This window comes from Gymnodraco acuticeps, unplaced genomic scaffold (genome assembly GCF_902827175.1).
Source record: "Gymnodraco acuticeps unplaced genomic scaffold, fGymAcu1.1, whole genome shotgun sequence".
Taxonomy (NCBI): Eukaryota; Metazoa; Chordata; class Actinopteri; order Perciformes; family Bathydraconidae; genus Gymnodraco; species Gymnodraco acuticeps.
The window spans coordinates 581,147-591,956 of NW_022992357.1; the positions used below are offsets into that span (position 1 = coordinate 581,147).

The 10,810-nt window shown below is 44.0% G+C and overlaps 1 protein-coding gene across 1 annotated transcript; it reads right to left on the minus strand.

Moving 5' to 3' along the window:
- Window positions 1–36: 36 nt before the first annotated feature.
- msh6 (mutS homolog 6 (E. coli)) lies at window positions 37–7,508 on the minus strand. Its single transcript, XM_034209654.1, has 10 exons — window positions 7,112–7,508; window positions 6,065–6,270; window positions 5,437–5,627; window positions 2,661–5,238; window positions 1,771–2,054; window positions 1,493–1,610; window positions 1,321–1,410; window positions 1,046–1,200; window positions 326–525; window positions 37–210 (listed from the first exon to the last, which is right to left on the minus strand). The coding sequence occupies exons 1-10, from the start codon at window positions 7,369–7,371 to the stop codon at window positions 129–131; spliced, it is 4,164 nt and encodes a 1,387-aa protein (XP_034065545.1). The 5' UTR covers window positions 7,372–7,508; the 3' UTR covers window positions 37–128.
- Between the last annotated feature and the right edge of the window lie 3,302 nt (window positions 7,509–10,810).

Genomic DNA, 10,810 nt, shown 5'->3' on the forward strand with positions numbered 1-10,810 from the left:
GAATTAAAAGGGTTTAATTTCCTAGATGAAACATTGTCATTTTTAAAAAATAAACTTTATTAAATCATAACAGTAGTGTTTTTTCAGGTGATAAACAGAGGAACAAAACTTCTCCTTTTTTATTTACACTACAGGTTGTTGAGCATCTGAACAAGTGAAGTAAAGTGTGTGTTGCCCACAGAAACATCTTCAGCAAACTGGCAAAGCTTCCTGCAAGACAAGACAGGGGGCAGAGTTAAAACTAATCTTTTGCATTTCTTATACCAATTCAGAGTCTTGCTTTGCAGCAGCTACAGAATGTCTTAACCTCAACACTAGTACATACTTGAAGAGGCGGAGGCTGATGGTGCTCTTCTCAAACTCCTGGGCCTTCCTGTGTCCTGATTGGATGACCTCCTCTGGCAGGCTGGCCAGGCGAGCTGCGTTGAAGCCGTAACTCTTGGGACAAGCACCGGTGATGAACTTGTAGAGGAATGTGATGGTCTCTTGACTCGGGTCCTCACATTCATTCTCCACCATGCACGCCTTAGAAGGGACGGGACGTCATTGTTGAAAATAGAACAGAATAAAAATATGGCTTGATTTTATTTTTCTTGTTCAACACAACAGTGTATGATCACATTAAGATGAGGTTTCTTTTCTATTGATTTCAAGGAATGATTTCTCAGTTTGAACACAAGTTATTACTGAGGGAACTCGTTTTGTATGAAAGAATGCACACAATACCTCAAAGGCTAAGATGTACATTATGAAAAGTGACTTCCCTGTCCCAGAGGCTTCACTATCAGGATGTGACTGTATAGAACTCAATAGCAATATGGGACCTAACATAAGTAAGCAGGTTACTTGCACAGTCATGTATTTGGCCCCATATTTAAGATAAAATAGACAGGATGCAATAGTCAAAAATGCTATCTATTCTGAAGATATTTGCCTAAACAACATTAAATGATTTTGCTTTTTAGCCTTAAAACGTTCTAAAATGCGCTGCTTCTGCTTTCTTGTTCACTGCAGTTTTGAGTGTGTTTTGCATTTCTGTACTAACCATGTGGCCCAGGCGCACTGCGGGGTTGTTGGCGTAGTCCTCCACCAGGGAGTGGTAATGTGTGGAGAAGAGCGTGCGACAGCAGATCTTCTCAGCAAGCTCCTTCACAACGGCACTGGCAATGGCTGTGCCATCGTATGTGGCTGTGCCCCTTCCTGCAAACACAGATGAATGATTACAACCATAAAGCAGTGAAAGAACAAAGCAGTGCTGAGGAGACTGTCTGTGATTTTCACTGTTACTATAAAAAACCGTAATAGGCCATTTAGACTTGCCTAATTCATCAAGGAGCACAAGAGAGTGTTTGGTGGCATGGTGCAGGATGCTGGCTGTCTCACTGAGCTCCACAAAGAAGGTACTCTCTCCTAAAGAACACATTCAAAAATACATTATTAAACTTAATCTTAAGGTGAACGATTAAGACATTTCTGACGTTTTTGACATTACCAGCCATGATACGATCTGAGGCTCCCAGCCGAGTGAAGACTCTGTCGACAGGCGTGTAGCGCAGGCTCTCAGCGGGCACGTAGCAACCCAGCTGAGCGAGGATGATCACAAGTCCACACTGCGGGGGAAAAAAGCGACCCGGTATCTCAATAAAAGGCAAACAGAGACTTCAAAACAGACCTGCACTGTCCATGTGGATCTAAACATTCAGATTACTTCCAGTCTAACAACTCCTGTTTAAACACAAAATAAATGCTCCGTTAGATAAATAAACCCACCTGTCTCATGAGGGTAGACTTCCCCCCCATGTTTGGCCCGGTGACGAGGACACAGGAGGCCTGCCCGTTCTCCTCACCAGCCTCACTGCTGCCAGGGCAGCCGATGAAGACGTCATTCGGGATGAAGTCGTCGCCAAAGAAGGTCTTGGTGACACAGGGGTGGCGGGATCCGGTGAGGTCGAGGAAGGGTGCTACCTGGTCATCACCCTCGGGGAGCACCACCTGTGGGCGGGTCATGGAGCCGTCTCCGCCCTGACTGTAGCGAGAGAAGGCCAGCAGCACATCTGAAAACATGATAAGTCATACAAGTTAGGAACTGGAGCAGATGTCCTTTAAAACTCTAAAGATGATAATTAGCTTCCAGTTTTCTTTAGATTTTATGGGATGATTTTGCAGCTCTTAAAACTAAATAAATTAAACCAAAGTGGTTGTTTGATGACCCAGTGGCAGGAAAACACATTATAAGCACATTATTTTGGAGATGAGAACTAAACTATGTAATTATCTCTCCCTATGTCAGGAGAGACAACAGTGCACAATCTCCATTAGAGAGGAAAACAAACTTATTAGTGCCAACTTAGCCAAGTGGAATGATGGAATGGTTACAACAGGAAGCACTTAGATTGCGGCAGCATCATATTAAATGCACCTTATGGAGGTGTTTCTGTAACATTTGCAGGAAATGAATTTAGCGCAGACACCTGCAATGCACACTCGTTTTCAAAAGGCCAAAAGCCGTTTCTTTCTCAAAAACTTAAAAGGAAATTTCACTCATATGAACAATTATGTGTGTGTTTCTTACTGCAGTAACACAAAGGTATGAAAGGATAAACTTGACTGATGCATGCTGTAAAAATAATCAAAAGAATAAGTAATAATAATGTAATCACCGAGCACTGCCATGCACTCCACACCAGTCTTCCAGTCTCTGTAGTTCTTGTCGAAGTTGTAGAAGAGCCTCCTCATGCAGTCTTTCAGGGCAGCGTCTCTCTTCTCCTCATATCCTTGCAGCTCTGAGAAAAGCCGTTCAGATTCCCTTGTCACATAACGCTTCCAGCCTTTCTTTGTAGACTTTGCGTCGTACTCCTCGGGAATATTCCTCTCCGAGATGCTGTCGGGCACCTCCATCTGGAACCGGTTTCGCCCGGTCCCCCAGTAGGACATGTTTTTACAGCCAACCCTCTTCTTCTGTTGGTCCAGGTAATCCTGCAGCTCCCGCTCACAGTCCTTGATGGAGGACAGAGCCTCGTCAAACTCTGGGTCAAAGCCGGCTTTGGGTGTGATGACGCCGGTGGTGCGGGCTTTGTTATGGTCGAAGGCTTTGTCCCAGCGTTTGAGTTCAGCAGAGAGATCGGGAAAGAGGCCATCCTTGTCACCTTTCAGACTGACAACTTGATGGAGCAACTTGGATTGAGAGTTGCCTGCGACTGGAGTGAGGACAGTGATGATCTCTTGCATCGTTTTGAAACCTTCCAGTGCTGAGAGGAAGTCTGTGATCTTGCGCTTGCTGTATGTGACCTCCTCATAGAGAACGGCTCTGCTGTCAGGGTGATCCTGGCCCTTCAGAGGAGTGCCGATGCTGTGGATTTTACTCAGAAGACGCTCCAAATCTGGGAGTTTCTTCAGCAGGTCTGAAACCTCAGTGGCCTGGGCCTGAGCTGCCATCAGCTCCTCCACAGCGTCCAGTCTGTCCTTGATGGATGACGGGTTACACAGAGGAGCACAGAGCCACTGCTTCAACAGCCTCTTGCCAAATGGGGTAGAGCAGGTGTCCAAGCGCTCCAGCAGCGTCCCTTCAGTTCCTCCTAAGCCGTTCTGAAAGATTTCCAAGTTTGCTAGAGTAACTCCGTCAAGGACCATCCGCTGACGAGTCCGGGAAAAGAAATTGTCACGTCCTGCAGCTTTCTCCAGCTCAACGTCAACAGGGACATATTCTTCAAAGTTGGCCAAAGAGAGCAGTTCGTGGTCAACCAGGCATTTCTTCAGATAGAAAATACATCCTCCCAGTGCGGACAGTCCCAGCTCATGGCCCTCTTTAGGAGTAAGGCCCAGTGAATCCGTCTTGGAGGTCATCTTTTTTAGAAGAGAAGGAAGAGCGTTTTTCCCTTTCCCCTGATCCTTGCCAGCGGCCTCTCTAAAGTAATCTTCTTCAGAGAGGTTTTTCAGAGTCTTTTGAGCATCCCAGAACTGTGTGCCAGCATTAAGCCCTTCCTGCAGAGCAGAGGACAGAGAGGCTTTAAATATTTTGCGTGTTTCAGCAGATGGGTTCCCCTTTTCAAAGAGCACTTCAGCAGGGGCAAAATGTGCTATCAGGGTGCGCAGACGTGAACAGTGTCGGTCGTCTGGGAACTGACCGACATGGAAATAACCCACAGAGGTATCTACAAAGCAGACTCCGTAAGTACGGCAGCGCCCCGAGCTTTCCTCTTCAGCCTTTTCCTTTAAACTCAGCAGGAACTTGCTCTGACTCTCGGACGGAGCCCCGTCCAACACGCTGTAGGTTTGGGTGCCACGTGTGATAATGCGGCACACTTCTCTATTCACCACACGGTCGAACTTGGTGGGTCTAGCCATTTTCTTACAGCGCGCTTCCATCATGTCTGGGGTCTCCGTCTGCTCCACACGAGCCACCTTGTAGCCTTTCTGAACCAGCACATCTGAGAAACGTGCAAAGCCGATCTCTGGGAAGCCTGAGTGTGCCCAGGTCCCCTTCATGAACGTTAGCGCCATCTCGTTGACTCCGATCACAGCATCCATGTGGTAGAGCTCATAAAACTTCCCCACCTTAAAGAAAAGGACTGTATCAAACATTTCAGATTTGAGCTGCCACCACCGACGCATACCAGGAGTGGTTCTGTTGAGAAAGTCTTCTGGCACATACAAGGAGGAGGAATCATAGTCGTCCTCCGACTGTCGCCGCCTTCGGCTGTCTTTCCTCTTGCCATCCTGCAACCACTCCAGCTTCTCGTGGTCCCAAATGGTGGCGCTAACACCGGTGCCTGATCCGTTTGCTTGGCTATCAATGTTGTCGGGGGCAGAGAAGGCTGACAGACGAGACTTTGTGTCGTCTGCGACAGATGCTGGAAAGCGTTTTGGTGCGTTAGACGGAGTAGTTGGTATCTTAGATTTTGTTGAAGCAGACTTTTCTTCAGGACGTTTGCGCTTTGCAGGCTTGATGGGGCTTTCTGCTTCGGAATCATTTGTGATCTTGCCGCCTCCGTCGTCTTCACTGGCCACCGTTGCTTCTTCCCCCTCGTCCTCGCTGCTGGACGCAGCCAGTTCTGGTTTGAATTCCTCGTCTGATCCACCACTATCTGAAGCTACAACTATGCGGCGGCGCTTGGCTTTATTTCCACTTCCTGTTGAAGCCCGGGATGACCGTAGACTGACTTTGGCTGACTTCCCTTTCTCATTGTTCGGTTCGTCCTCATCAGTGAGCTCTTCATCAGTCAGCATAGACTTGTCTAGCTGAAAATATAATAAAAATAGGACAGGTAAATAAATAAAAAATGTAACCACCATTACTGAGCGTATCAGATATCACAAACACACAATGTGCATCTTTTACTAGTGATGAAAAACATTTTGACTAAAGTTATTCATTAAAATGTTTAATCTCCTTTTATTTAATATTATCAACATTGTAGTTAATTATAATCATGTTACCTCCATTTCTTCCTCTTCATCATCCTCCTCCTCCTCTTCATCATCATCAGAGGGATCCATACAGAGAGGGATCTTTAGTCTTTTATCTGGACTGTCGAACAAACCTTGATCAGCGAGCTCCATTGCACGGCGTAACACAGGTTTGCCGCTGAAGAACACCCCGCCTATTTTAGCATCCCTGCTGTCCGAGCCTGCAAAACAGTACAAAAGAGAACTCCGGCAACTACAACAAATAATAACTCGTGAGATAATAGTCACAGCTTTAACCTTATCATTATTGGATATATACTGATTGCAATTCTCATGGCCAATTCCAATTCTCTTCCTCTCTAAAAACTGAAACAACTGTTCAAATACACAAACAATTGGAAAATGTTATTGTATGTTTAATGATATCAGAGAAGAATAAGAGAAACAAATATTCTATACTGAGTTTTTAGGTATATTATAGTCAACACTTAAACTAGGGACTTATAAACAAAAAAATTATCGATTTACAAGAATGTAAAGTGTGTGTAATATATTATGTTAACTTCCGCTCGTCCAATGGGCCTGCTCCACGACCGTGACCGGCCCATTGGTGCATCTCTAACAACTCTCATTAAATAGGGCACTGGTGTGAGCTAACCTTGGTAATCTCGGACATATTTGGTGCTGACCCATCCTCTAGTAGCTGGTTCATCAAAGAAATGGACATGTATGCGTTGGTCCCGACCCTTGCCCCTCATCTGCTGTCCTGACAGTGGTTGGGGTACCACCATGCATGGCCACCAGGGGTGTCCCTCCAGTTTTGCCCACACAAGGGCGCCAGCACTGAATGTGCATGTGTTGTCGCTGTAGGAAGTGAAAATAAAAAGCTTTTTGAGAACAACATGTGCCATGGTTGTGCATCATTATTACAGCTGTTTTACTGTTTCTAACTACTGCTGCTAGCTATTGGCATCTAAGCTTAGATTGTGTCATTCACTTTTCAACTTTCTATGAAACTAGAACACATCTTCACATCTACAATTAAAGTTAAATACTTGGACTAAAATAAGATTAATATATCCATATAATGCATATGCCAAATTGCTTTGTACATGCAGGTGCATATTTCTCTATGAGACACATCATTGCACACATTTTTTTCCTGTTTCAAGCTGTCAAATGCCTACATTTAAATAAGGTAAAATGCTGGCTAATGGGAAATGTGTTCTATTGTTGACATTTCCTAAAAACTACACACACAATCTAATGTATTCAGAGGAGGGGAGATGCCATGAGTTCACCTAGCTAACACAAAAAGCACCTCTGCATCAGCTCGGTTGCGGTTTTCACTTCAAACTGTCGACTTTGCCGTATCTATGACAAGTGACATTCATTTGTACTGTATACTTCTCATGTATTCGTTGTATACTAGTTTGTTAAAAAATAGACATTAGTTTTATTTGATTAAGGAACGAAGGAATGTTCACGTTTCAAGAGACCATATTCGTTATGTGAACACGAAAAGTAGTTGTAGGAAAGTAACGTATAGGTTCTTATTGGTCTGAGCAACTAAATAAACTGCTTATTTTGTTATCAACCAAACGCATTTTTCGGGGACTTGCAGCAATCGTCGGTAGAGAGGGAAACAGTGCAAAACGTGTCTCCAGCAATTACACCGCTCCCAACATAATCCCGGCTAACTCACCTCTGTTTGGCTGTTGCGGCCTTGTCGCCAAACAGTTTGCTGAACCCTCCTTTAGTGGACTTGTCCTTACTCTTCACTTTTACTTTGTTGGTCTTGGCAGGTTGTTGTGGTGTTTGTTTAGCTTGCTCCTTTGGAGAGGAGCTGGACTTCAAAACGGAGGAAGGCAGGTCCGCCTCGGTGGGAGAGGGACTCGGCTTCGACTTGGAGACTGGCGGCGGAGACTTGGCAAAAAAATTGAAAAGGGAGCTTTGCTTCGCCATGTTTGCGAGTTTAAACTCTGTTTTCAGTGTGTTTTTAAGATAATCCTACCGACAGCCACGAGCACCCAGCTTCAGCGTCACAGGCAGCGCGAGCTCAACCCGTTCGCGGGATCACATGCGGATGTGATGGGAGTGGGCTCGAGCCTCCTCCAATGATAACATAATATAGAAGTCACGTGGTGTCAATACCACTTCCTTTGGCGCGACTTTTCTAAACGGTACACATCCAACACAGAGGATACAAATACATAACTAGGGATTGTTTTGTGCACATTTGTCATATCAACTGTCATTTTTGACATTGTTCAGAAACGGATGATTGCAATGTTTAACTACGTTAATATCATTTTTGGGGGAAAACGCAAATTTTACTATCTTAACCATAAGAACCGACGGTGACACAGATGTTGCATGATATTTAAATGTTCTGGAAAGTTCCTTACAGCTTTACCGTTGATTTTAACCTAAGATTTTAACTCATGATGTCCCTAAACATCCTGGGTCATCATGGGCATGGATGTATATAGGGCCAGGTCATGTCATTTTGTGTTCCCCAAAACATTTCCAAGATGTCCATGCGCCAGGCTAACACATTTGATAGAACTAGTTCATTTTAAAAAGCTTGTTTTTGTTGCTAAAGGTAAGATTTAAGCCATTTAAGAATTATAATGCTTGCATAACATGTCCTTTATTACATTTAACCTGTTGTGAAAACATTTGTTGATCAAATTGATATGAAACCAATGAGATAAATATCGATGTGACATTAATGTCACATATTTTAATGTAATCTTATTTGTATTCTCTGTAGTATGCACAAGAAGAAGCATTACAATATTCAGGAAGCACTGGCAGTCATCCTGGGAGATGATAGTGAGTTTGAAAGATGTGAAGGTAGCTCAGATGAAGACCCTGATTACACTCCCAACACCAAAGAAATGGAGAATGATGAGTCAGTTGAGTCATGTAATTCAGACTGAAGTGAATCAGGTGATGTAGATGAAGTACCTTAACCAAAAATGAACCCTGGTTAGCAAACTACAAGTGGCAAAGAAAAAAAATAGTTTTCAGTGTACATTCAAAGGACAGAGTGTCACACCCCCAGACAATCTTCATACTCCCCTGGAGTACTTCAGGAAGTTCATCCATCATCATTCGCCATGACACAGACAGTCTGTGGTTTGCACTTGTTTCACTTTTGTCTAGTTTCTGAACAGATATGAGGAGCTGTGAGCTCTGAGGGCTAACGGCTGATGTTGGTTTTGTGTTTCGCATTGAAGATGACGTCACGGCTCCGCCTACACTGCGTTACTATAGTTACTACCCCAGTTCCTAAACTGTAATGGAAACGCAGCATAAAGTGAGCCTGGCCTACCAAGGCCTAACTATACCGTACTAAGCCGTGTGAGGCCCTGCAGTGGAAATGTGCCATAAGGGGCCAAGGCCAACCCCAGAAAAACAACCCATAGCATTATCCCTCCTCCACCAAGGCTAGGCAAGGCAAGGCAATTTTATTTATATAGCACTTTTCAGCAGGTGATGATTGAAAGTGCTTTGAATCGACTTTACAGTTGGCACAATGCAGTCAGGCAGGTAACGTTCTGCTGGCATTCGCCAAACCCAGACTCGTTCACCAGACTGCCAGATAGAGAAGCGTGATTGGTAGCTCCACAGAACACGTTTCCACTGGCGTTATAGATGTTCGCCTAGGGCGCCGGATCTGGGGAGGCGCTGCGCTGGTAGAAAAAACGTTTGACCGTTGGTACTCATCCTAAGTTTCGGCCTTGATGTAACAATATTCATAATTAAGTAAATGTAACACCCTTTTCACCCCGGTTACACTTTTCATTTTCCCTGTACGATGGGCACTGTAAGTGATGAAAATGGGGGATGTTGGCTTATCAGGCGCCCACAGCTCACAGCCAAAGTGCGAGTGAGCGTGGGAGCGAGCGAGGGAGAGAGGGAGGGCGCACCGGTACCGGCGCTGTTGTTATTAGCATCTGGTGCTAGCTGCGCTAACGGATATAAGAAGAAGATGTTTCTACAATAATGTGGAGGGAGAGTCCTCTCCAGTCAGACTGAGAGGCTGATAACTACAGCTCAGTGAGGTAAAGGACTCTGAGTTTTTAGATAGTTAACTTTAGTCTAAGTCATCTCAGTGGGTCTGAAACGTTTTTTATGTAAACACATATTTCCAAGGCACTCCTTTATAATTATTGGGATGAACAGGTTTGAAATCATTTCAATGTATACTAGGACAGTAAACCAAAAATATCGTTTAAAACTGGAGAGATAGAAAAATATGCATGAATAAATAAATGTTAATAGGTCAAATAAGATATGATAAAAAAATGATCCTAAAAATTAAATAAGTTACATGTATTTGTTATTGGCTATGGTAGGTTGTTGGTTATGTTCACATACTTATTTGATTATTAAAATGTAAACCGATCTTTTTTCATATGGGTGTTTTAGAGTTCTACCCCGGCCTAGATCTAGTAGTAATTCTGCTCAAAGTGCACCAGATTGAAGCATTTTACTTTAAAATGTTCAAAAAAATCTTCCCGGGGGGGGGGGGGCATACCCCCGGACCCCCCTAGAGGATGTGACGTAAATCCCCCATTCTATTGTGTATTCCTTGGATACTCTATTGATCTTTATATTTTCTACTGTACGATTGTCTAGAGCCGGCTCTGGCTCCCATAGTTGTGGTGCTGATATTAATGCCAGACCTGGTTTTTGAACTCAGCAGTTATTGAGTCAGCAGAGCTTTGGCCACTTTTACACACTATGCACCTCAGCACTAGGGCTGCACGATTTTGGGGAAAAAAATCGAATTGCGATTTTTCTGACAAATATTGCGATTGGAATTGCGATATTTGTTTTTAAGCGACCCAACGGAAGTTTATTGTAAAATACAGCCATAACTCCGGCTAGGAAGGTCGTATCAACGTACTCCAGTCTCTAGCACCCCCGCAGCCCGAGCTACGAGTGAAAAAACTAAACTTACATGAAACTTCCGTTGGGTTGCTTTAAAGTCAAGCTTCAGTTTAAGGTTCGTCCTGTAATAGAAACATGTGATGGAGCAGTACTAACCTGACCCAGATGGTTTGTTTCACCAAACCATCTAAAGCTCCATTGGAAGCCATTTGGAAAGGGCAGGCACTTTCAGAAGCACTTGGCAGGTGATTGGATCAATCTGTCTATCACCTTCTATCATGGGCTACTTCTGATTGATTAACAATGGCTGGTACATGTGGAGCACAGCACTTCTTATTGGTGTGGATGACTGAGACACAAGAAAAAAGAAAAAAAAGTTGTAAAAAAAAAAAAAAGTTAAAAAACATCGCAGGCTTTGCGATTTGATAATCGCATCATTTCAAATCGCGATTTCGATTTAAAATCGATTAATCGTTCAGCCCTACTCAGCACTCGGCGA

Excerpts from the sequence above, each read along its gene's own strand:
- msh6 (XM_034209654.1), bottom strand. The coding sequence starts at position 7,371 with ATGGCGAAGCAAAGCTCCCTTTTCAATTTTTTTGCCAAGTCTCCGCCG. Across the intron at positions 5,239-5,436 it reads ATGAAGAGGAAGAAATGGAG|CTAGACAAGTCTATGCTGAC; the intron begins GTAACATGATTA and ends TTATATTTTCAG. Across the intron at positions 1,411-1,492 it reads CTCAGATCGTATCATGGCTG|GAGAGAGTACCTTCTTTGTG; the intron begins GTAATGTCAAAA and ends TGTGTTCTTTAG.